Source organism: Phaenicophaeus curvirostris, chromosome 1, assembly GCF_032191515.1.
Source record: "Phaenicophaeus curvirostris isolate KB17595 chromosome 1, BPBGC_Pcur_1.0, whole genome shotgun sequence".
Taxonomy (NCBI): domain Eukaryota; kingdom Metazoa; phylum Chordata; class Aves; order Cuculiformes; family Cuculidae; genus Phaenicophaeus; species Phaenicophaeus curvirostris.
Window position 1 is genome coordinate 159,372,766 of NC_091392.1, and position 27,616 is coordinate 159,400,381.

At 36.6% G+C, this 27,616-nt stretch overlaps 1 protein-coding gene across 1 annotated transcript in view; it reads left to right on the forward strand.

Moving 5' to 3' along the window:
* Positions 1-27,616, forward strand: part of ITGBL1 (integrin subunit beta like 1) — a 131,854-nt gene that overhangs the window by 41,812 nt on the left and 62,426 nt on the right. The window contains exons 3-6 of the mRNA XM_069879218.1: positions 15,131-15,277; positions 18,523-18,645; positions 23,028-23,168; positions 25,849-25,989. Of these exons, the coding sequence (XP_069735319.1) occupies positions 15,131-15,277; positions 18,523-18,645; positions 23,028-23,168; positions 25,849-25,989 (552 nt within the window). The remainder of the gene's footprint in view (positions 1-15,130; positions 15,278-18,522; positions 18,646-23,027; positions 23,169-25,848; positions 25,990-27,616) is intronic.

Genomic DNA, 27,616 nt, shown 5'->3' on the forward strand with positions numbered 1-27,616 from the left:
TGAGCGTATTCACCCACTCAGTTTTGGTGATGTACATCTTGCTAAAATGCCTACATTGGTTTTCAGACTGTGCTGTGCAAATCTGCAGGGGGCCATGAACTACATGTAAAGTTTTCACAAAAACATAACTGAAGAAATCAGTTTCTAAGATACATTTAACAAAATGAGGTTATTTTTCTGAAAAGAACAACATGTTAGCCAGAAGACGCCTGGGGGTCTGTAAAGCAAGAACTGTGTTCATTCTGGTGTAGGCTTCTTTTCTCTGGGATATAAGCAGGCCTACTTAAGATCCGAATTAAACCAAGTCACTTGCTCAAGCTGCCTAACTCTCTCTCTTTGAAGATAGACAAGCTTAGGGTGATTGAGCTTATAACTTAGCCAAGGAATCAAGTGCATTTTTTCCATGGGAAAAACCGAAAAACCTGGTAAGAATTGATAATATTTAGATACCAGGATAATCTAGAATGCTTTCATAATCCTTTCTAAATACGTAATTGGAAAAAAAGGGAGGAAAAAAAAGCATTGTCATCCCCTCCTTCTCTCTGCCAGCCTTCCTATTTGCAAAGGAGGTGTAAGGATTTGTTAAGGAATCCTATTTTTAATACCTTATTTCTTCCACATTCTCCTGTTTTTCTACTTGCTGAGGCCTCCTGACTGATTCGAATCCCTGGACTTCACGCATTTTCAGAAGTCAGAACGCTACTGATGCAGACCTGACCTTTTTTGAAGACTGACTGCAATTGCAATGTATTTTAGCCTTCCATCTCTGTTAGGTTAGGTATAAAATTTCTCAAATAACATACAGCATGTTTTGTTTCATGAAGGAGCAAGTGCATAACTTGGTAAATTGGCAAGACTACTTTGGAGACTGTGGTAACAAGAGGAGGCGCTGCAGGAGGTTCATTTGGACTGTAAAAGAAACTGTCAACCTGAGGCATGTTCTAGGAAATGGTATCCATCTTTATTTTCCTGAACTTTATATTCTTCTTAAAGCTTATAAAGAACACCGTAATTTCTATTAAGAGTTTGCAAATGTTTATATCTTATAAAAGTGCAAGGAAAAAAAATACGCATTATTAAGAAATGATTACTGTTCAAAAAGCAGGGGAAGAAAAATCTAATACCAAGCAGTACAGTGGGGGAAAAGTATAGCCAAAATAAATCTCAAGAATCATTTGTTTAACATTTGGCACTGACTGGATAAATGTGGGCACAACTTAATTTGCTCAGAATTATTTTTCACTTGTGACCCATGCTCTTTATTCGAGTGCTTAGGTATGCCCCTCTTATGTGCTCTTGGTGGTACAATATTTTCAAAACTTTCTAAATTGAGATTTTAATGCACCTGTGTTTTTCCTCCCTTTAATGGACTGTTGAAATCACACGCAATGCTCAGTTTGTTTTTAAACATTACTGGTGGCCAGCACATGACTGAACACTCCAGTTGTGTACTCCTTTTCTTTTTGTAATGAATTTTCCCTATATGCTAACAAACGTTACAGAGTGGTTAGTGACTCAGTTTTAGAGATTTCTAGCTGGTATTTAACAATTTAAATGTTTGATGTGACAAGCTCTGCAACAGTTGTTTTTCATTTATATTTTCTGTGTCAAGCGAACATCTGCATTGCTTTGGAGAGAGAGGAATCAGATTTCCTACCAGCGAGAACTCTAAAGGAGACAGTTAGTGATACTTATGATCCTGACTTAGGGATTCACAGATTACTAGAGAACTTTCTTGTTTAACCAAAATACTGAAAAACGTGTCTTTGATTTAAATCTGATGAAACTTATTAACTTTGTCTATGCTTTCTTGTTGAGATGCTGCCATGCAAACCACACCCACAAAGAATTTAAAAAAAGATTTCCAACAAAATCTGTAGGAATAATGTCTGAGTACATCCATGAATTTGCTAGATATGTAAAAACACTATTAAATAAGATTGTTATACATTCCAATTATCTAACTATACTTATCATGAAGTTATGGAGAAATTATGTTTTGTAAAGTATATACACAACTTTGATAAAGATATTAAAAAATTATGTATCATAAATAGTTAACTCTGCGTGCAGTTATTTTGGATAAGAAAGTATATGTAGGTTTGAAAAAAGTCCTTAGATTACGAGTCAGTCATTCCTCAAGCACAATTACTGAGTAATGGTAACTTCATGATGCTACTCAATTTCACTTAAGAGTAATCATTGTGGGATTCTTATAGCTGCTTTATATGTCCCCTTTTTCTCCCCTCCAGCCCACTATGCAAAGGAGATGTAGCATAAATTTATTAGCTTCTGACTAAATGGTGACTTCATAGTCATCAAACAGAGTATGGGTCATGAGTCTGCTTGAACTGAACGTAGATTCTCCTGTGTGCCCCTCATGTACAGATTTTGTCTGGCTTGTTATTTTGGCCTCTTAGGCATTAGGTTTGACATGCTGTGAATAATATCTAAGACTCATTTTTGTACTCTGTGGAGCTGTCTTTCCCAGCTGACTTATTCCATGTAATATTATGTAACTGGCATGTTTACTGTGAGCTTGTTTGACCAGCTGCTAAGCAGCAAACTGTAGAAAGTCTGCGTTTTACTTTGGAGAAAGCTACAGAGAATTGTAGCACACCTCTGGTAGTGTTTGTTATGGATCCCAGTAAGGAAGAAAATTAGTCTCCATAAGGTGTTATTTAAAATACCTTTTATTGGACATAACACAAGAAGGAAAAAGAGGTAGCACAGACAGTCGAATCAGTGCAGAATCAGATGGACTGTAGTCAGGGCACAGCAGGCTGTCTGCATCCTGTCTGTGCTGTGTTACTCCAGCATTACGGCCTTCAAATCTTTTACTGTATTTTCTTAGAAGTAAATATTGTGGGCCGACTGTCAAGCAAAAGTATCTTCACATGAGAACTTTAAGACAAAGGCAAAGACAAGCAGGTGACAACCACGCCAGGCATTGCATGTCAGCATGGCCACATATTTCATGTGTAATAAATCATTATTACTACTGTTAATCTGAACTCACCCAGCTAAAAGGAAAGTTTGTGGTGTCAACCTGTTCTCTGCCTGGACTGCAGTAGCAGCTGCATTCATTTTGAATGTGCATAACACATCTTTACCCCTAAATAACTTTCTGATTATCTATTTCCTCCAGTGATCATGATACCCCAGTGAGGGACAGATTTAGACTAGATATAAGGAAGAATTTCTTCACCATGAGAGTGGTGAGGCACTGGCACAGGTTGCTCAGGGAAGCTGTGGCTGCCCCATCCCTGGAGGTGTTCAAGGCCAGCCTGGATGGGACCTTGGGCAGCCTGGTCTAGTGGGACATGTCCCTGCCCATGGCAGAAGGATGGGAACTGGATGATCTTTAAGGTCCCTTCCAATCCAAACTAGCTATGATTCTATGATTCTATGATTCTGTGATTCTATGATCTGATGCACTGGTAACTTTTGAATTTAGTTTGTACTTTGATGGATATATTATATCCATATCATCTTCAGCTAAGTCTTCATTTAGTAAGAAGAGTTAGCTATTAAGATGTAAGTACAAACTGCCCATTCACACTCCTCCTCCTTTAGGTACCCAGTGATGAACTAAAAGCCGCACTTCTCACAAAATATCTTCCAGTATCCAGGGTATAGAAACTCTGACTTTGTTGCAGTGAGTGCTTGCTGATATTACTGGGAATTTTTCAATCAAACAGAATTTCATTGGAAACTTCACATATGTTGAACCCCAAAGAAACCCCAAAGGAAAGAGCTCCCCTCAAACTGATTTTAAAGAACTTTCCTCAAAAAATAGCCAGCAAGTGTTAGATTTTCAGGGCACTTCCATAGATATCTGAGACAGGAAATATTAAGGGTCCTTCATCATTCTTTGGGACTAAGATCCACAGATGGAAATAGAGAGCTCTGATATAAACCCTGCTTCCAATGTTTCCAGACTTACTGATAGACAAAGAGGTGAAAGAGGTTTTCACAATTTCCTTTTTCATGTCAATGGGAGTCCAGAAGTCCTTTGATGGCTTGGCTTAAATCAAGTAGCTGCTGGGCAGGCCTTTGGGGACACAGTTGTTAATAAATTTATGTACAGCTTTTATTGGAAATAAAGCCCTGCAGCATCTGCGGTTATTTTGAGGTGGTGGTGGGAAAGGAAAATATCAACAGATTCATCTCACATACAATCAGGATATCTCCTTCAGTCAATTTTGTATCATCATCTTTCATCTTTGGTGTGGTTTAGCATCAGCTGACAGTGAAGTACTGCATGGACACTAGCTTGTTCCCTCTCCCAAGAGTGGTGGGGAGGAGAACCTGAAAGAAGTAAAACCCTTGACTTGAGATATAGACAATTTAACAGAACAGCAAAGGAAGAGAAAATAATAATCGTAATAACAATAAAAGAACATACAAAGTGAGTAATGTACACTGCCTGGACACTGAAGCACGGTCCATTCCTGAGTAGTTATCTCCCTGCCCCCCTGAACAATTCCCCCAGTTTATATGCTGAGTGTGATGCCATATGATGTTGAATACTCCTTTGGCCAATTTGGGTCAGCTGTCCTTGTTGTGTCCCCTCCCAGCTTCCCGTGCACTCCTCACCTTCTTGTTGGCAGGCCAGCTGAAGGAAGTTAACTTTATCTCAGCCGAACCCACAGTAGGCGTATGGAACCCAAAGGTCGTGGGCAAGCGTGGACTGTGAAAGGAGCCAGTGAAGTGCATCTGGGTCAATGTTTATTAGTGTACCTGGAGCACGCATGAAATCAGCTCAGACTCAGGAAACAGGATTTATTTAACTAAGTTATTTCCTTACTGCAAGTTATTTCATTGAAAGCAATTGTTCAAATCTCAGGTATAATTTTATTTGGTATGTGCACTGTCTGTACAAAAGCCTACACTGGGAAAGTAACATACAGAAAAGCAGTCTTCTAGAGAAGCCAAAGAATATTCACTATGCCTATTAAAAGATCTTCCTAATTAAAAGTTGATTATTTTTGAACTAAAAAAAAGACAAACCCAAAAACAAAAAAAAAGAAACCATTTGGTTAAAAATAAGCAAAGAACCATTGAATTATTAATGGAAACCTTAGCTCTAGACTGTTTTGATGGATAAAGTAATAGATCTCTGTCTCCCTGAGATATATATATATATCATCCGTCTAAACAGCATGAATCACATTTCAAATTATATCAAATAGTGCCACCTCTGGGGTAACAAACTGGAGCTAATTCAACTGCTTGTATCCATTTTAATCATTCACAATATCTAACTGATTTTTCTTACAATTGAGTCTGTTCACTTTGCAGGGAATTTCAATTCATAGCCAATAGGGGGAAAAAGGAAATGCCACTAATTGGCAGCATTTCGGGCAGTTTCTTAGATTTTATGCCCTTTTAGTGCAGGTAGAGGAAAAATACATGTAGTCTTTGATTCTTGAAGTATGCATATGTATACATAGACGCAAACTTATTTATATCAATTGCATATATATAGTAATTAAACACATATGGTTTTTTCATATATATATGTAGGGTTTATCATAGAATATTAGAATGATTTGGATTGAAAGGTACTTTAAAGATCATCCAGTTCCAAACCCCATGCCATGCAGAGGGGCACCTTTCACTAGGTCAAATAGGTTGCTCAAAGCCTCTTGCAAACTGGCCTTGAACACCTCCACAGATGGGGCATCCACAACTTCTCTAGGCAACCTGTTCCAGTGCCTCATCACCCTCAGAGCTAAAAATTTCTTCCTAGTACCTAGTTTAAATCTCCCCTCTTTGAGCTTAAAAACGTTACCCTTCGTCATAATATACCCTTCAAGCAAAAACTTAATCTCTGAAAGACAATTTGGCCTCAGAGCACTCTCTAGTACATGAAAGTTCTGAAACCGTATATTACCCTTGCCATGTGTTTCAACTGGAAACAATGAAATTGGAGTAGCAAAGTTTTGGAGATTTCATGGCTTGCACATTATTTTTTTAAACAATAACCAAATAAGGTTTCACAATTTTCCATGAAAAATCCTTTTAAGTCAATTGAAACTTTTTGATTTTAAAACAGATATGTATTTTATTTTGCAGTTTTTCAAGAAATCTAAGAAAACTATGCAGAACACTGTATACTTAAACAAAGTAGCTGAAATGAAAATGTTGAATTCTCATCAGTTTTGTTTCTTATTCACATCATCTGATTTTTTCTACACTATCTACAATAATATTTTTCAAAACCTTGCAGTTTTCTTTCAATGAAATATTTTAATTAAATATTTTAGCTTTAGTAAATAGTGTCTTGAAAATGTTTTAAACTTATTGTGGTCAGTTCTGGGGTGCCCAGTACATGAGAAATATGGAGCTACCAGAGAGTCCAGCAAAGTGCCTCAAATATGATGAAGGAATTGGAACATATCTCTTATGAGAAAAGTCTGACAGAGCTGGGACTCTAAAGAGAAGGCTCATCAATGTATATAAATACACAAAGGGAAGATACAAAGAAAACTGAGCCAGGCTCTTTTCAGTGTTGTCCAGTGATAGGACCAGATGCAATGGTTACAGACCTGAACACAGGAAGTTACCTCTGAACATCAGGAAACGCCTTTTTAGAGTGAAGTTGATTTACTGAATTTCATGTACTGTTTGATCTGATCCATAGTTTCTCATTTCTGTTGCTGTAGTAAATAAGTTTTTATCTAATGAGAGCACATTACTTACAGATCATGTATGCTACTCATGTGAACCTTAAGTTCTTTCTTAAAATATTCTTCTGCAAATATTAATACTTTTCATCTACTAAATTAGCAACAGTATTTTAATATTAATTTGTTTGTGTTACTTGTATCGGGATATGGATAGAAGATTTTAAAACTGCAGTATTTACTTTTATTCAAGTGTTGGTGAGCACACCAAGGTATTATGTTACTTATGTCAGCATGGAACAAAGAAGATATTGCTAGAACTAATATTACAGAGTGCATATATTCAAAATATGTGTTATAGTTTGTTGATTTATAACCTGAAAATTAAATAACATCAGTAGTTGTGCTCTGACACATGCTCTGTCGTGCCCGTCCCTGACATTTTCTTTATATATTGTAGTGTGGGTTCTAACTGATTTTCTTCTTCCAGAACATTATTGAATATTTGTTTACTAAAACATCATGCTAAGCCATTTGTGATGTTTTTGTTGCTAAAGTGCATCCAGGAATAACTACATTGAAATGATTTCTTGCTCCTTTTTAATTTTAACTCTGAAAATTTATTTAGATAGACTTGAAGGCAAAGGGGTGAATTCAATCACTAAAGAGAACTGAGATGCAAACCGTGTTACAGATCCTGTGTGTTCTTGTCACAGTGACTTACTCACTCTCCCAGGCTGCCCAAAGGCCAGTGCTGAATGTTCATGTCTGTTATTTTGGACTATTACAAGATCTGGACACCCTAAATAAACACAGAGAAATTGGTTTAATATATGAACATCTATGTTTGAAGTTTTGTTTTTTCTTTTCTTTTTAATAGATATTTGAGAAACATACGAGGTTAAGTTTCTTTTCTTCCTTGAAGCCCTCTGGGCTTACTGTGTTGCTTTGAAAATCTCTGATATAGTTCTTACCAGTGTTGTGGCTTGTTGGTAAAGGGGATAGAGTGCCAAAATTGGCTTACAATATTCTACTATTGTTAGGCACCTTTTCCCTCAGATTTCATAGAATCATGGAATCATAGAATCATTAGGGTCAGAAGGGACCTTAAAGATCATCTAGTTCCAATCCCCTGCCATAGGCAGGGACATCCCACTACACCAGGTTACCCAAGGCCCCATCCAACCTGGCCTTAAACATCTCCAGGAATGGGGATCCACAACTTCCCTGGGCAACCTGTTTTAGTGTCTCACCTGTCTCATGGTGAAAAAATTCTTCCTAATGTCTAGCATAAATCTGCCCCTCTCCAGTTTATATCCATTCCCCCTTGTCCTGTCACCACAAGCTTTTATGAATAGTCCCTCTCCAGCTTTCTTGTAGGCTCCTTTCAGGTACTGGAAGGTCACTATAAGATCTCCTCGGAGCCTTCTCTTCTCCAGGCTGAACAACCCCAACTCTCTCAGCCTGTCCTCATAGGGAAGGTGCTCCAGCTCTTGGATCATCTTTATAGCCCTCCTCTGGACCCATTCCAACAGCTCTGTATCCTTCTTATGTTGAGGATTCCAGAACTGGACACAGCAGTCCAGATAAGGTCTCACAAGAGAGGAATAGAGGGGCAGAATACAGGGCCCAGGATATGGTTGGCCTTCTGGGATGCGAGCGCACATTGCTGGCTCATGTTGAGCTTCTCATTGACCAGCACCCCCAAGTCCTTCTCTACAAAGCTGCTATCAATCACATCATCCCCCACCGTGTACTGAAATTGGGGATTGCCCCAACCCAGGTGTGGGACCTTGCACTTGACCTTATTGAAACTCATGAGATTTTCACAGACCCACTTCTCCAGCCTGTCCAGGTCCTTCTGGATGACATCCCATCCTTCCAGTGTGGCAACTACACCACTCAGCTTGGTTTCATCTGCAAATTTGCTGAGGGTGCACTCAATCTCGCTGTCAATATCATTGATGGAAAATATTAAGCAACACTGGTCCCAGCATTGGTTCCCTTTGTTTTAATTTTTAGTTGTTTCTAAATGCAAATAAATCCTCTTAACAATCTATCGTTTAGCCTTGTACTGTCAGCATAAGGAGAGGTGCAAATGATTGGGATGTGAATGAGGACCCAGTATTATTGTGGAAACCCCAGCATTACTGAACCTAATTTCAGCAGGAACAGTCACTAGGGTATATTCCAAAGGTCTAGAATATGGCTGATAACTTTCATCAGAGGTGTACCTGAGAACCCAATTTTAATGTGAGATTAATGTCAACATTACTGACATAGAAAAAAAAGTAATGAAAAACAATGTTTTTTTTCAAAAACCACACGAATTTTTTCAGAAACTGCAACTGGTAAAGACTCAGAGATATGCTTCAGCTGAATTTAAGGCATGGTTATTGAGAATCTCAATTGTAATTATTCTGTTCATTTTGCTTATCTTATCCTAGTGAAATCTGAAATATTTTTGTTAGTTTACATTGATAAGAAGTAGCAGAATCTGCTTCATTAACTACAGGAAAGAAAGTCATCCACCTGGAAGGAATTATTAAACACATTTTCACTGTGCTGGTCGAGGTCGAAAGTGCAATTTTCTACTTTCCCAACATTTTCAACTCTTAAAAATCAATCATCCTTCCTACTTAACATCCCAATTTAAAGTGGGAAACCATAATAACAAGTTCTTCATATTTCTTTACCTATTTCATGAAGTGTTTTTTTAGATTTGAAAAACACTTCATGAATCACTTGGTGGTTGCTAAAAATGAATAATAACAAGCCTGATTCAATTATCATGCCAGTTGCTGATTTCCTTCTGATCATTGACTTCATGCTATAGAGAGGAATCCTTATGCTAAATCTCACCTGCCTTTATGGAATTGATTCAATTACAATTTTAAGATGAGAACTGCCCTCAGTTGTGTTCAAATATAGAATAATTTGGCTTTAGTTATTAAAAGCAAGTGACAGCAACGGCATCTGAGTATATTTTAATGTTTGGTCAAACAGCCTGGGTCTTTGTACTGCAGTAAGACTCTCCTTTTGTAGTGAGAGTTACTGTGCTACAACTAATGCTGCACAATCACATAAATAGGTACTTTACTAAACGCAGTATCTCCAAAACTGTTGGCTTAATGAACCAAGGATTTATTTAAGTTTAGTCCTTTCAGTTGAATGAACAAACACATGATTATAGATCAACTTACTGAGAAAAAGGATAAATGTAAATTTAAAGATATTGTGTTGCTTTATTGTTTGTTTGTTTGTTTGTTTTAAGGTAGCTATCTCTGATCATACATAACATTTGAAAGCCTTCAAACAACAAGAAATTTGTCCTTACCAAAATTTCTGTGACAAAGTTGATAATCACTGTTGGCTTTATAAAAAGAGTCTAATCTTCTTTCTCAGAGTCCTGATGATTTTGTCCTGTGCCAGTGTAATCCACAAAATGAAAAAATCCAACAGTCATCTTTCTTTAAGTTTGAGGTCTTAACCTCAAGATCAGTCTTTTCTTATTTTTCTTTTCCGCTCTTTCTAAGCAGTCTGCATTTTCATACGCCACCATTGCTCAGTAGACAAGATAATCACTGCACATAAGAAGTCATACTTTCACATGTGCTCTTACGTGGGAAGAGCATGGTAGAAAACAGAACAAGTCATTTGTTTGACTGTTCGCGTTGCTTATGGGAAGTCTAACCACTAGGAAATAGAAGAACTTTCAGCCACAGCGAACATTAGTATGAAAAAAAAAAGAATCTAAACCAAAACTGGTACAAAGGTGGAGAATTTTTTTTTCCAGTGGGAGGCACAGGAACAGCAATAGGACTGCTGAATGCTACAGTTTCGTTAGATGCACAGAAATAGAATCAATGTTCAAATTCAGTTGCTGGTTTACCTAATAATTGTTTTAATTGACTGATGGAGTTCAGCCTATAAGTCAGTGGATATCCTTCTATATTTTTATTCGGAGTATGTCAGAACACTTAAAACATGAGGCCTTATGAGGAACGGCTGAGAGAGCTGGGGTTGTTTAGCCTGGAGAAGAGGAGGCTGAGGGGAGACCTCATTGCTCTCTACAACTACCTGAAAGGAGGTTGTAGAGAGGAGGGCAACGGCCTCTTCTCCCAAGTGACAGGGGACAGGACAAGAGGGAATGGCCTCAAGCTCCGCCAGGGGAGGTTTAGGCTGGACATTAGGAAAAAATTTTTCACAGAAAGGGTCATTGGGTACTGGCAGAGGCCGTCCAGGGAGGTGGTTGATTCACCTTCCCTGGAGGTGTTTAAGGCACAAGTGGACGAGGTGCTAAGGGGCATGTTGCATTGAAGACCTACCAGTTAAGTTTGCATATCCCATTCAATCATTGTATAGTTTAATGAAGAAAGAGAGCCAACATTTGAGGACTATGCAGCCAGGATGTGAGTCACTCTGCAGAAGTACCTGTCTCTCATGATGGATTACAGATGGATACCAGCAAAATCAGGCTTCCGAATTGGTGCCTTGAATACATACAGCTCAGTTATGGAGTCAGAACTTTTGGCAGAGATTTTACCTTTGTGTGTTTTCTCTTGGACCTATTGGTATGCAAACCTGTAGTAGAAAGATTTTTTTGAATGCATTTGAATGAAGTTAGGAGCCTAAGGGCAAAAGGATTTGATCAGAGCCAAATGATTGTAGTTTAAACTACTACCTTTCAGCTGAGATTTTTTTTAATTCCTAGCCTATTGCAGCTTTGCAAGGGGATAAAATCCTGTGTTTTCCCTCAAAAGCTTGATTCATTCTTCTGAAGCTTAGAGACCTCATGGTAATTTTCCAGCATAACCTGGACCCATGTCCAATTTATATATATTGTGTATAGCATTTCAAATGCAGATTTGTTACCATTTTCTGTCCATACTGGTATAATTTCACCTGGCATATCTCAGACTGTTCTCAACGACAAACAGTCACAAGATCTTTCCATGGCTGCTGTGAATATACACTCAGGCTCTTCTTGTAGTATCCAGCTGGGGAGGCCTTAGACTACGGCATCCTTTCCCTGTCCCTGTGCTTTATATTTCTTGTTTCAATTTGCTTTTATTATGTCAGTCCTTCACATTTTCTGTCAAATTCATTCCAAATGATTTTCCATCTTCGTCTTTCTACTGAGGGCTTATGGGTTTGTGTCATTGGCAAGTGTTGTTGGATTTTTTCTGTAGATATCAATGAAGCAAGTTTGATTCCAAAACCATCCTTTGAAACATCACCAGTAACCTTCTATCCCAGTAATATCCCTTTTGGTCCAAACATTGTCATCCTCCCATAAACCAAGCTGTGTTTCCTTTACATTTCTCTAGTACCCAGAATAATTTCCAAAATAATTTCCAGAATAATATCCAGAATACATTTTTTCTACTTAAGTCATTTTGTATCCAATATGTATGATCATATCAGCTAGATTTCTTGTGTTCCTTTTCTTAAATATCAGTTACAATATAAAGAGACATGCCAGGTTAATTTGGCATAATGATAGACTGCTTTGAGATAAAGCTGATATTCATTATTTCTGCTTTTCATTACCTCAGTGTCTCTAGCTATGCAATGCTTCACAATTGGTTTCAAATCCTTGCACAGCTCATGAGGACAGAGCCCCTTGTTTTTATGTTGCCTGGATCATGTACAACCCTTCTTCTTAAAAGGAAAAAAAAAAAGTAAGGGTTTTTTATTTTTCAGATATTTGATTGCCAGCCTGATAGATTCATTAAAAGTCTTCGTTATTAAACTGGACGTTCATGTGCAAGTATTAGAAGTAGTCTTGAGTGGAGATTCTGGGGTCTTGCCCTCCTGGTCTAGACACTTTCTTAAAAACAGTTTTATGTCTTTGTTTTGTTCTCATCTTAGATGAGTAATTTTCATTTCCTCGGTCTGTATCATTAGCCACACTGCATTTTGTACTGTAGTCGACATCTCATATTAACTTTGTTTTGGACTCTCTGTAAATTGTCTTTAATCTTAACTGCTTTTGTTGCTTAGTGAAGCCACTTTTTTCCTGTTTTCTTTTTCTTTGGATGATGAAAGTGCATTTTAGTACTTGCAGTTTTGCAAGATCTGACCCTGCCTAACATTTTCTGTTCTCACTTTCTCCATATATTTTCTGACATCTGACAGAATTTTCTTGCATATTAGTTTCATTTTCCACCCTACAAGCTTTCTGCGTACACCAGATATACTCTCTGAGATGATTGCTCATCTAGTTAGAAATGGAGCCCTTTGTTATAAAAGGTTTTTCCACATGTTGGAAGCTGCAAATTTTTCACAGCTCACAGTCATGGTCTTTTTCTTAAAGGAATTCTTGCACTTCTTGCACATTAAAAAATACCCGCTGGGCAGAATTAAGATATTTTAAGGGGGTTATCAAGGTAAAAATCATTAATACAATCTTATAAATTTATATTAGCTAAATTCTTTACAGTTGCTTCCAGTTGTATGCAAGGTATCTTCCATTATTTCTCTCAGTTTAATTCCATTAATTTCAGGGGTTTTTTAAATTTTCTTTGCAAATAAGGCCAAGGAACTGCTCTATTTGGCTACTCTCATGGAAGTCGTCTACTCATTTTCTCTAAGCAGGTTGTATGAATTTTAAGTGAAATTATTTTTCTCTTTTATGTACCATGTGATAGATTAGTGCGTCTCTAACTGAGAGAGGTTAGTGTTGCTGGACCACCAGTACTAACTAGCAGTGGCTTCTGCCTTTTTCTGTCATTTAGACATGGTAACAGGAAAATCATCCTGCCTTTTATTAAAGCATCTTTTCTTCACCAGCAGACATCAAACCGTTATATGACAGGAGTGCCTAACATGGAAAAATTCAAAGTCATTGTGATGAGTAATCCTTGAAAGGAAAGCAAGTATGGAGAGACAGTGAAGTTTTGTCCTTAGTTCTTTAAACTACCCTAGGACTTGTCACTACTTTCTGGAATGGCTTATGCTGTCACCTGTCAGTGAAGCAGAGTAATCCTAAGAGTAGACTTCTATTATATATTTTATAAATGACTTGGTTTTCCTCCTTGTCCTTTTCAAACAGAGTTATTCAGCCTTTTTTAAGGTGGGAACTCCTGTTTTAAAATAAGATCTAACGTGATTCTCTCATATGTTTTTGACCTATGTTTTTAGCAATTGAACCTTTCTTAGGACCATCTTGGAAGGCAAACAAAATTTTACTGACCGAAAAAATACTCTTACTCTTTAAAACTTTCTATTTACAATAGTTGTCTGAAATCTTTCTTATGGGCAGCAGGCTGGGCTTGTATTTTCAGGCAGTTGACTCTAACTGCAGTCAACATGTGCATTTGAAATTGACTGCAATAAGATTCTGGTTTTGAGATGTGAGTGGAAAGAAGTCTGTCAATCGGATGTACATTCAAATGCTATTTATTTTAAAATGGAATATTCAAGTTTAAAAGATTTGCAATTGTTTTCACATTTACTATATAAAATTGTAAAGGAATGCTAAAGAATTGAGTGACAGAAACTTGGACCTGGAAGTTAGTGTGGAACATGATACTTAATGAGCAACATTAATGGTGGAAATTGTCAACTTATCTACATATTTGGGTAATTTTAATGTAAACTAAATATTTTTTCAAAAAAACCACCTTGCCTTACTTTTATAATTCTTTACACTATTAGATATATTTCAAATTTTAAGCCATCTGCTATTCAACTGATAAAAGGCAAGCATGCCATATCCTAAAAAACTGAACAGCTGTATTTGTTCTTTCAGTATTTCACACTTAGCAAACAACCATAAGTAAGCATAGCCCTATGAGAATCAAAATGCACTATATTGCTAATATTGTGTCAATATTTAATGACAAAATTCAGGTTTGCAGCAACAGCCAAGTAGGTGGCTAAGTGGGTGGGAGAGAGCTAGAGGAACCAGTGGCCAGAGGAGGCATCAGGAAGAAGGATTTGCATCTTTTGGATGAGGCAGGAGCTGCAGCTGCTGCTGCATGAGGATGTTACTGCTTGTCACTGTAGCTGGCCCTCTCCATGCTTCGAGGGTTGATACCATAATAAACAATCCTGTGTCCTCATGCTGCAGTTTCTAGCTGATCTCTGCCTAGAGCTGGCCAAGGAGGTGTATGGAGTCTCTGCACTTGGAGTTTTGTTGTAGACAAATGCAGGAATAAAAAAGAAAAGAAAGTAGTAAGAAAACCCATTGTTCACATAGGATGTTTTAATTCTATATTCCTTCTTAAAATAAGGCTTCATATGTAGACCTATCAAAATTATATACATTAGATTTCAGTCACAGGCATTTCAGCTGTCTCCTCATATTTAAGATCATCTTTATTACCTACTATTGCATGGTAATATTAATTGCATATGAACTATATTAGGTGAATCTGTTAATTATATTAATTTAAACCTATTATAGATGGAATCTATTTTAAAAGCTGGATTAGAAAATGTCACTTTCTGAATGAAAAGAAGGACTTGACACTCTTTTCTTTCATTGCTAGGCCATGGGAAGTGTGACTGTGGGAAGTGCAAATGCGATGAAGGCTGGTATGGTGAAGCTTGTCAGTATCCAACTACTTGCAATCTTACACAGAAGAAAAGCAATGAAATGTGTAAGAATTCTCAAGATATCATCTGTTCTGGTGCAGGTAAGAAGTCTTTTTTTGCTTTTGATGGCTTGATGTTCTCCCAGTGTTATCTCGAGCATCACTGTAATTTCTTCTTTAATTAAGAGTTTTGTAGAGTATGTTTCCAGAGACTGAGAAATTACCGTATATATACTAAACCACCTAATTTTCCTGTAGGCCCATTCCTGTACATGTAGTGTGCAGTGATTCAGAATGCTTACTTTAGTACTCTAGTTTATCCGTAGCTATTTCAAGCTGACAAAACTGCAGCTGTGTCATGTATTTTACCCATAAAAAGATTGTGGTAATGGCATGAACACAGAAGGATTTGCTTGTTTGTTCGTTTGCTTGTGATAGTATGCAGAAATGGCATTTGCAAATATTTTTCCAGGTTGTTTACAAACCATGTAATTTTGGAGCCAATTTTGTGGTGTAACAATGATTATCAACAACAATTATGGAATGATGATTCAGTGGGGTACTTCCAGATTGCCCTTTTGATTTGGTAACGCTCTTATTTTATAACTAATTCTAATTTAAATAGGAAGTCCTTTCCTTATAAAAATAATTTAAAAATCCCCAGCTTTTTAGAAGACTTCACTGCACAATTATAAAATTTTGAAGGGCTGTGGTCAAATTTTGTAACCAGAAACTGCCTTCCATTTTTTTCCATTACATTGATCTTGGAGTGAGAGAACTTTTGAAGAACCCCACTCTGATCACTATTACTAATCTTTCAATTTCTATCTGGGTGCATACATTTGCATACAACTAAATTTCTCACAAGACAATTGCTGACATGAGCAAAGAACCCAGAGAATTTGTGAGACTTGCTGTAGAGAAGCTAGGCTTTCACAAAAAGAAGTGAAACTTGACATTTTAATAAGTAAATAGTGTAATTTATGACAATACTTTAGATTATAAGAAACTCAGGACTGTTTGGCTAACAAACGAGAGACACTTAAATGAGAAACTGACTGTCATGTGTAATTAATTGTGATCGGTCGAGCACTTATATAAGAATGTTAAGATCTCTCTTTCTTTCCTTGGCTAGAAGTAGCCCCAGTCTGTTTATCATGTGGAGTCTTTACAGGAAAACCAGCGTAGCTGAGAAACCACTAACAATGCCTAAGAGGGGAGTGTCTATGAGATCAGTAGAGGAATACATGCTTTCCTGGTATTAAAAAAGAATAAATATTTTGCTGGTATTAAACTGACCGGAATGCCAATATGACTCTCTAGGCAGTTTGGGGTAACTTTAATCAGCTGTAGCCATACATATTTTGTCTTTATGGGATTACCTTTCAGTCTACATCCAGTGTTGTCTTTGGGATCTAAGCTTTCTTTTTTTTTAATTGTCCATAAAGAATGGAAAGGGATGACATGAGCTGTTGCAAAAACAGTCCTTTGCTGTCACACAGCTAACCATACTTTGTAATTCTTTTCATGAACTGATCAGGACTCACCTAAAATTTAACTTCTCTGACTCCTATCATTTGTCAGAGCAACAAGAGCATCCTACCTAAATGAGATTCTTTCTCTGTGTGAAGAACTTCAGTTTCTGTCAATGGGAAGAAATGGCCATATTTAGGACACAGTCTGTCTGATCTCTTTAGTTGTGCAATTTATGAATCAATTCATCATTTTATCTTTTTTTCCAGTATGAGAGTTGTCTGTCAGCAAGACACTTTTCTCAAAATTCTTATTACTATTTATTTTACAAGTAATTGTAGCAAATTGCACTTTTTCTGTAGCTTACTTATGTTACCAGTTGTATTATTATTTTATTATATTAGCTCTTGCAAAAACCTTTAAAGTCTGGTTTTTTGTTTGGATTACTATGATATTTAGTAAAACTTATGCTGTACTTGTAATAGCAAAATGTAAAATGGTTTCTGCAAGCTAGTTGTGTCATATCAGCATAAAACTTCTGTTTTGGAGGACTTCTTTTGTGACTTTTTTCTTGTTGATGTAGTGACAACAAAGACTGCTGAAACAGCTTGTGGAAGCCTATTGACCACTGGGCACTAGTTAATAAGCTTGAATATTCTGGCTTTTCCTTAAGTCAGAAAGTTTTCTGTGGTGGCTTGTGTTGTGAGAAGAAAACAGCTTTACACTTCCAAAACATTTGGGAGTCCTAAGAGTACTTACATTGAGGGAGAATCTCAGGCAGACCCGTGTTGTCAAACTACTCACTGGTCAGACATGTATAAAACTTGTCCTACTTGTGACAAATCAGCAAATGTCTTTATAATAGCTCTTGTGACAAATCAATGGGTGTCTTTATAATAGCTCTTTACTTTCTTGCAAGTTTTACTCTTTTCTGAGTTATTACCCACAAACTGAAGAAAAATGAGCACTAAAAACTTCAAGACAGATTGGGTCAAAGCCCTGAAATAACAAGGTATTATTATTGAGGTTAGTTCAATTTTTCAAATGAATGAATTAGCTTGGAGGGTGGGCATCAATACTGCTGGAAAAAAAAAAAAAGCTATTGATGTGCACATAGCAAGGGGATGGTGGAAACTATGTTAAAATGTGTATAAAGAACACTATCAAGAGTTTTATAGACATCACGGAATTAGTTATTTAGTGCTTTTCACATGTTCTTTGCAGTAAAATTGTTGATATACTATAATACTACTTCTGTTTTGTTTAATAGTGTTATAAATTTATTTATCCACAAATAACATCTGTTGTACAATGGATTTATTGGTGTGGTAACTGTTTTCTATGTTGAGTCCTATTTTCCTAACATCTAATCATAAGATCTTCATGCAGATGTTTCTCACCAATGTTTCCTTCCTTTGATTTCTGGCTTTTTCTGTGTGGCTTTACTTCTAAAATCTTAATCCTCAGGTGACAGCTGTAGAAAAGGGACTAGGGACTAGAGTGCAAAGGAGTTCTGTGAACTTAGGCAGACATATTTTCAGGTCCTTGGTAGCCATGTCCTTTTACTTTTATGTAATATGGCTATGGAACTGGACAAAGTCAGTTGTATAAGTCAAACACACAACTCTAGGAGTGAATTTTACTAAGGAAAATATGGTGATCCTTATTAAGAATGAACCACTTAAACGTTATATTAATTTACAGCTAAGATTAGGCTATTTGCTGACAAGGATTGTTCATATGTCTGTCTTTAAATTGGCTGGACGATCCATAGATTTCAGCCTTTTAGAAATAAACTATGTACCACCTCTGATGGACTAATGAAACTCTTTCCATAAACTGCAGTAATTAAGTAATGTCTTAAATGTTTACAGGCACATGTCATTGTGGCAGGTGTAAATGTGCTAACTCAGAAGGAAATGGACTGGTCTATGGTAAATTTTGTGAATGTGATGACAGAGAATGCATAGATGATGAGACAGAAGAGATTTGTACAGGTATGTATTTTAGTAAGTACAAGAAGAATGACAAAAATTAATACAGGCTGTTGTAAAATCATTTAATTGCATGGATCTACAAAATATCTTTACTGAATGTATAACTTGAATGTAACTGTTTACAAGAATTGAGCTTGTAAATCGTAAATGGGAATTTCAGAGGCAAAAATGAGCTAAGCAGGGGGTTAAAGAATCAAGAAATCCTGTGACATCCTCCCCTTTTGGGAAGAGCTGCCAAGAGCATTATACAAGGTAATTCACTGAGGTATTTCATTGCTTAGTGTGTCTGTCTTTGGTAGGATATAAGAAATGTGAATGCTCTGTGACACAGAAGAGAGCAAGGTGGAGGACATAACAAAAGCAAAAGAAAAAAAAAATAGTTTATAAAGAATTAATAATTAATTAAAATTAAAAAGAATGAGAATAATCATAGGATGAGAGCTCAAAAGTAATTCAGGACTTAAAAAGGGAAAGGAATGAATCAAGACAAATTGCAGCTGTGATAGAAAATCAAGAGAATAAGATGATGTGAACTCTGCTGATATCTAGAAAAGCAACCAAAGTTTAAACTGTGCTTTCGTTTCACTATAAGGTAGGAACTTGAAAATTTAATACTGTGTAATATACACAATATATGGTAATACAATTGAAGTTGCCTGTATTACTAGGGAGATGAGCTAGGAGTATTTTTCAAGCCATGCACACATGTACTGTGTCTGTATGTGCACAGAAGGATTCAGAACTGCTCTTGGACTATTCATGCTCTGATAATAGTTTATAGTCTGCATGTGTGTGAGTATAAAGAGAGAGAGAATACTTGCATTAAATAGCTTTATCTGTCTTTATCATTAAAGAGAGAACAAAATACATTCTATTTATCTAAGTGTTTGAAGGCAATAAGAACATTTTTTTTGCATGGATTAGGTAGGCATTTTAAATGAAGATAAAATGATCTTCTGAAGTCCAAATCCAGCAGTAGAATGCAATATTCCCAGTAATTGCTTAAAATAAAATGAGTGGAGGGCAATAATTTTTATATGCCACTGCTCTCATTTATATTTATTTGCTTATATTCAATATGTATTGTAACAAATACGATAAAAATTTACCATTTATTTAGTTCCAGTAAATTCTCCTGCTGTTTTTGTCAGATTTTTCCCTGACGTGTTTTGCTGTTGGTTTATATTGCTGGATTTTTCATAGCTTTTATTTCTCTTTTATTTTATATTCATCCAATAGTGCTATGTTCCAACACAGATCACATAAACTTCTGTTAAAATCTGGTTGTATGCGTATGCAGAAATCAGAGTATACTTATACAAAGGACAAACCTGTTGGTAGGTTCAAATCTCTGGGGTGTGGGATTCACCAATACAAAAAGCTCTGATACCTTATGCAAGTTTTGGAGCTTTCTAAGGCAACTAACTATAAATTAATGGTGGTCTTGACTTTGTTAGATTGTTGTAAGCTGAAATGCTTATGCATGTAGTTTATGAGGATTAGATTTTGCTTTGATTTCTAACACACATCTAAAATAAATAAATATGTTGAACTAGGTCCAGTGCAGAGAAAATGGAAAGCATATGAGCTGAATGTCAAAGGTATACAATTTCATCACAGAAAAGCAGATTCCACATTCTTGTCTGGTTACGGCTTCTCTATCCCACCCCAGTGTCTCTCTGGGTAGCCTCTGTCCTGTGTTTCATAGAATCATAGAATTGTTTTGTCTGGAAGGGACATTAAAGATCATCTAGGTCCAGGCCCCCTGCTTGGACAGGGACACTTCCCACTAGATCAATCTGCCCAAGGCCCCATCCAACCTGGCCTTGAACACCTCTGGGGACTGGGCATCCACAGCTTCCCTGGGCAGCCTGTGCCAGTGCCTCACCACTCTCATGGTGAAGAAATTCTTCCTAATGTCCAGTCTGAATCTGCCCCTCTCCCTTTTATATCCATTCCCCCTCGTCCTATCACCACAAGCCTTTTTAAGCAGCCCCTCTCCAGCTTTTCTGTAGCCCCCTTCAGGTACTAGAAAGTTGCTATAAGATCTCCTTGGAGCCTTCTCTTCTCCAGGCTGAACAAGCCCAACTCTCTCAGCCTGTCCTCATATGGGAGGTGCTCCAGCCCTCAGATCATCTTGTAGCCCTCCTCTGGATCCATTCCAACAGCTCCATGTCCTTCCTACATTGAGAATTCTAGAACCAGACACAATACTCCAGATGAGGCCTCACAAGAGAGGAATAGAGGGGCAGAATCACCTCCCTTGACTTGCTGGCCACACTTGTTTTGATGCAGCCCAGGATACAGTTGACCTTCTGGGCTGCGAGCACACATTACCAGCTCACGTTTAGCTTCTCATTGACCAGCACTCCCAAGTCGTTCTCTGCAGGGCAGCTCTCAATCACATTATCCCCCATCCTCTGTTGAAATTAGCGATTGCCCCGACCCAGGTGTAGGACCTTGCACTTGGACCTGTTGAACTTCATGAGGGTCTCACAGGCCCACTTCTCCAGCCCATCCAGGTCCCTCTGGATAACATCCCATCCTTCCTATGTGGCAACTACACTGCTCAGCTTGGTGTCATCTGCATCTGTGTTTACTTCTACAGGATTTCCACCACAGAAATAATTTACATTTATTTATGAAGTGATAAAGAAATGGTCTTCCAACCCAGTTCTGTTTAGCTTACAATGGCCCCTGGATACTCTCCATAGACAGGGTGATCCTAATCAGTGCCTGTTGCATTTACACAGTTTGTATAGTACCTACTTAGTTGCACCACAGTTTTCATTACCTTGAAGGTATAGACAGGTCTTGAAGGTTTTAATTGTCTTCCAAGAAAGCCAACCGAGGAGAATCTAACTAATGAATAAGCCAAAAGCTTCTATTTACAAACATGTTTTTAAGCCTGCAGCTGTGAGCTGAGATTTTATCCTGTAAAAGCATACAATGCTGTGCTGAGATATGTATCACATGCATTTTAATCTTTGCACAAGGAGGCTGTAGTTTTTAAGCAAGTCGCTTCTTCGGCAGTTCATGGTTAGAAGATGTATCAAGCTTTTCAAGCCTCAGTTGGATTTTTCTCAATCAGCTGACTGCATCACTTTTTATTTGAGGTTACATAAACTTTGAAATCAAGCTGCAGCTATTTTAAAATAAAATCTGGTTTCTAGCAAATTCAGTTCTCATCTTGATCTTTTTTATCTAATGCGTTTTTGCATTGAGTGATTTTGTCTTCAGTCAAAGGTGAAAGGTGGTGAAAAATAGTATCATTTACTTCAAAATTGTTTAGGGACTATACAAGTGTGAGGGAAGAATGAATTAGTGATGTTTTAATCTGCAAAAATTGCCAATAGAACATATTAATTTACTCCATCTTTTTTTTTCTTTTATTTCTTGTGGATTGTTAAGAATAATGTTTTAGTAATAAACAATGTTTTAGACTGTCTTTGTTTTATCTAAGTAGAATGGTATATTTATCTTATTTGACATGTAACTAAGCAACTGTAATGAAAATTCCATGTGTAATTGTAAAAACAGGAAAGAAAATTATATTCCACAGGTCTAAATTTGCAATCTTGATAGTTAAGGATTTAAGTTGACTAGACTCTCATACAGAAAATCAAGCCTACTAAACTTAACAATACCCAGAGTGAAAAAAAGGAAAAGATCCTGGCTTGATCATTCTGTTAAGGAATTAATTTATGGCTCTAAGATTAGAAAAAATCGCAGCTACTTAATTTAAAGGCTTTGTGTATTAAAGCTCGTGGCAGAAGTACCTTTAGGGATCATAATGTTCAGGAGCTGATTTCATCAAGCATCAGATGACCCAACTGTCTTTTCAGATGTGTGATTTGTTAAACAGACATCTAAAAGCCTCATTGTACTAATTCTTATCTTTAACAAAGTAGTTTATCCATGTTCAAAAATCTTCGCCACAAGTAAGAAGAGAAGCCATATGCAATGTAGAGAGTTCATAGTAAATCAGGGTCTATCCCTATTCTGGAATTATCTGAGGAGTCAATATACAATTGTTTAAAACTGTAGGTAAATTGTAACTATTACATCTATCATCTTCCAAATTTACCTATAAAGTTTCAAAAATCAGGCTTACAAATATAAAAATACTGCTGGTATTTTCGTAGTGTTTATTGATTATATTATATCTGTGATAAAATAAAAATGTTCTAAAATAGGCTTGGGGAAAAGTATAATTCAGATATACCTATTTCATTTTCTGTAGGCATATACAATGTATAAATTGGTTCTATTCTGAGTGTAGCACTACAAATTTTGAGAAGAAAAGATCAAAACAGTTAAACTGTTAATGCCTTTTAAGAACTTTCCTCTTTCTCACTGTTTAAAACTTGTTTTGGGTTAAGGCCATGGAAAGTGTTACTGTGGAAACTGTTACTGTGAGGCTGGTTGGCATGGAGATAAATGCGAATTCCAGTGTGACATCACCCCCTGGGAGATCAAGAAGAGATGCACATCTCCAGATGGCAAAATCTGCAGCAACAGAGGTGTGTCATTTGCACATTTCTTCTACACATTTTTATATAGCTTACTTTTATTTTACAATATGCATTTTCTACACTAGGACACAGGTAGCGTTTGATAGTTTCTAGATTGTTCTTACTTATTTCAAATCTGGATGTACATTTCAAGGTAAGTAGGTAAATACCCATGTTTAAGTATAAATTTACACATATCTACACCCATTTTTAGATTAAGCTGATCCAAGTTGTTATCATCCTTCAATTTTGTAGTAAGACTGAGCAGGATAATTTGTTAGTGCATCTGCTCGGTTGAGAGACCTGTCCTGCAAAATAAAATATTAATGGTTTTTTGACTTTGAAGGGATCAGTGCTGTTAGGCCAACAAGACTGTATGTCAATTCACTCTTAAAGAAGACCAAGGATCCACAACTGAATAGGGAAAATAAAAACACAAAGCTTTTCATTTCCATTGCAACATGAAAAACAACTAATTTTTCAGTAGCAATGAAGTAGAATGCATATGGAGCTAGAAAGAAAGTCTTCACACTGTATTTCTAAGTTTATGGTGGTTTATTTGCACAAAGTTCTAGAATTTGCATTTTATTTTATATTTATGTCTTTTGCTATTTTGGGGAATAAAAAAGTAGCATGAAATAAGGTTGCTTTTAACTATGTTTGGCTTCATTGACCAAAGATTAGGAAAAATGCTAGTGTTTTAGCAGTAGTCCAGAATAATTACAGTAGAATATAAATGCAAGTCACATAGATAACTTAAAATAATCTCTCTACTGACAATATTTGCTATAGTCTGAACATCGAATGATCCTACGAACATTTAGAAAACTCACTTCTCTTAATTACCGGGAAATTGAAAGATCAGCTCAAATACAGAGGTCCTGTAGGCTCATTTAGTCTTGGGGCAGTAAAAAAGTTTGTGTAATTCTGGAAATAATAAATATTAAAGTGGCTTCAGATCAGATGCTTTGTTTACACTAAGAAAGTAAACTTTTGTCAAAGAATTCCTTGTCAAAGCAATATCATGTTCAAATTTGGAATTTTAAGGTATAAGTATATTTTTATATTTACATATTAATTGGGGGAAATGAGGATGAATAGTATTGCTGATATTCTGAATAGTTACAAACTCGTATGCAAAGATACATTACAGGGATGCATCTATTTTTTTATCTTTCATGTATCTGTGATTTTATCGACATAGATATTTTGTAGGCTTTTGACTATATAAAGTTGCTTCCCAACACAGTATTTCTACTGTCTTTAGTCCTATTTATCCAGTTTTCTGTGTTTGTACATCTTTGTGACACAGGTGCAATTCGTCTTGTTGGTCTTGAGCCTTCTAAAAATTAAGTCTAGAGGGTAACCTTGCTGTCCAGCCTCCTGCAGTGCTAAGATGGATAAATCTTTCCACCGTCTAGTCAACCAGCTGAGACCAGATGTAAATCTTCATATTTTTTTAAACTTTAGTGAGATGAAATGTGTTTTGCATACTGATATGCAGGATAGCTGATGCAAATCACTTTGAAGTTTTTTTCTAGGAGGATTTATCACTTTCCAGATATATTTCCTCATTTTCTGATTTTTTTTTTTGTTTGCTTGTTTGGTTGTTGTTCTTCTTCTGTCACCTTCAATAACATCACTGAATTCTGAAAGTATCAATAATTAGCTGTAAATTTCTTGAGGTCTGTCTTGATGGCTTTAGCACTAAACAGGGCAGCAGCTCTTCCTGCTTTATGTGATTGTCATGCATGCACGATTGTGTAGACCTTCCCTTTTTAGACAGTGTGCACGTATCTGTATGTACTCTTTAGTTACTCTCTGCCGTTGTCCTCAAATACATTATAATATTCAAAGTAATCTGAATAAGAAGATAAAGGCTTTGATGGAATAGCAGAAAGTGAAACTGCTCTGCAAGAAATGAACTCCATACATCTGTAAGGTTAGGTTAATTATTTGTGCCCATTGGCATGTTGGATAAAGTAGTGTTTGGCCCTGAAGCATATCTGAATTTCTGAATAAGAAAACTGTCTTTTTTTCTGTTCTGACTTTTCCTAATTAGGTAGGATGCATGCTGTCTATATATCGGTAAGGTTGTACTCATTTAATATCTCTGTTGTATTTCACATTTCCCTTCTTATTGTAAACAAAAGATGTGACATTCAATATTGACTTGGGAAAAAGTATTATTTTCATGTAGATCTGTACTGATGTTCTTCTTTGGTAAAAAAATCAGCCCCTAGGCATTTTCATTTGGATTAGAATTTGGCTTTCCTTCTAGTTTAAATGTTTATGCTTTAACAATCATTAGTTATCCACTGTGCCCAAGCCAAAATAATTTAAAAACCATTGATTTTTATTGTCATTAGTGTCAAGGCAAATTACTGGTGATGTGAAAGATTTATGACTGTTCTGTGCACTACATATTCCTAACAAGGCTCAACAGAAGAAAGAAACTTGAACAGGTAGCTAACTTGTTTATATAAAATATTACTACTAAATAATCATTGAAGGTTTTAAATCTTAGAAGATGAGCACATGCTCTTGATTAAGACTTGCAGCTTTGACCTTACTCCTGAGAGAGCAAAGAATTCATAAAGAATTCACAAGTGTAAATTCCTGTAATCTAGCTACTATTACTTTAAATTGCTCAGTTAATCTGTCTCTGCTTTGCCCCCGATTTCCTTAGGAACATGTGTGTGTGGGGAATGCACATGCCATGATGTGGACCCAACTGGTGACTGGGGAGATATTCATGGAGATACTTGTGAGTGTGATGAAAGAAACTGCAAAGCAGTGTACGATAGATATTCCGATGACTTCTGTTCAGGTAAGGAATATGTATAAAAGGAACTTAAGCATAGCTCTGTAACAAAAGCATCCATTTGGCCTTATCTTGCTCTTCCTTTGTTCTCCGACTCTCACTTTCCTAGATTAAAATATACCAGACTTTAGCTGGGTTGGTTGTTTTTTACTAGATGTTTAAATTAAAAGACAATTCTTAAATAATATTTGTTTACAAATCTAAAGATTTCATAAAACACACCTTTTCTTCTATGCCTTTAACCAAAATTCTGTAAACATGAGGTACTTTTAGGTGCCATGCTGTTGTGCTCAGTGTAGCCTAACATAAATTCAGGAATGGAGGAAACTTTAAAATATTCATATATCCTTCCATTGTGAAATAATTTGCTATTTCATATTATATGACAAGTTGAGGCCAAGCAAAAGGAAGAAATTAAAGAAAAGTGATTTAATGAGCTAATGGAAAACAACACCATGGCAACAGCAACTTACCTGAACAACAAACAGAGCATCAATTCAAGGAATATATGAAAGCGTGGTCCAGCTAGACATCACTGACTGTGTTTGTCACCTTAGACACTTTAACATTCTTTTTTTGTACTTGTACTTCAAAGCATTATATTAAAATTAGCTGAAGCCCATCCAAGGCCTGCAGAGTGTTTGGATTGATGTTCCATGTGTCAAGTAACACTAACTGAGATTCTGAGCAAAACCTTGCATGCAGTTTTGTAGAGAAGAGAAGGACTTTGATCAATACAAAGCATGCAATTTGTACACACAGGAAATTTGCAAAAACTAGTGAGGGTGGTTTCAAAGGGACTTGACAGATTAGTGGCTCTCAGTTCTAATGCATCCTGTAAAAATCTCGTTTGGCTTAGTTAATAATAGGCAGAATGCAGTCAAATCAAGGAAAACAATGTGGTGTATTCTCTCCCTATTGCTAGAATGAGAAATCCTTCATAGAAAGACCATAGGAGTTGTCTGTAACAGGGAGAAAAGGCAGAAAGAAACACAATACATAAAATTCATAGACTCTTCTTTGCCTGTTATAAAGGGGAAAGGTTTCTCAACTGTTGGTTTTTGGTGTCTTCGTTTGGTTTTTTTTTAAATAAGCATTGGTGAATCACTAGCTAATAAAACCCAGGGAAAAAGAGAAAGTGTTTCTAAAAACCCTCAATGAATTCGTTGCTTCCTACTGTTTCATCTGCCCTCAAATGTTGTACAGGTTTGTTTAAAAAATAAACTGGAAGGATATAGAACTGCAGTCATGAGAGCAGCAGGAGGACTGAGTTGAGTTGGGATGTTGTCAATTTTTTAATGTATTATTGTGCTGCTGAGTGTGTTTTTGCACTCAGACTGATCAAAATATCAGCATCAGCTAAGGAATACAAAGCTAAAAAACATGATAAATATATTCTGTAGTTAAGGGTGAACACAAGAGTTTTAAACCTAATTAGATTAAAGAAAATCTGATGCATCTGTAGCTAATGCTGCATTACCGGAACGGAGTTTGAACTCCCTCTTTCCTGGATATTATTGCTATTGCTGCTGCTGCTACCCAGAGCGTAAGAAAGTATAAGCATACGCAAAGGAATGGAGGAAGATATTGCCATCTGACATGGAACAGTGTTCTTTATTACACAGACATAGCT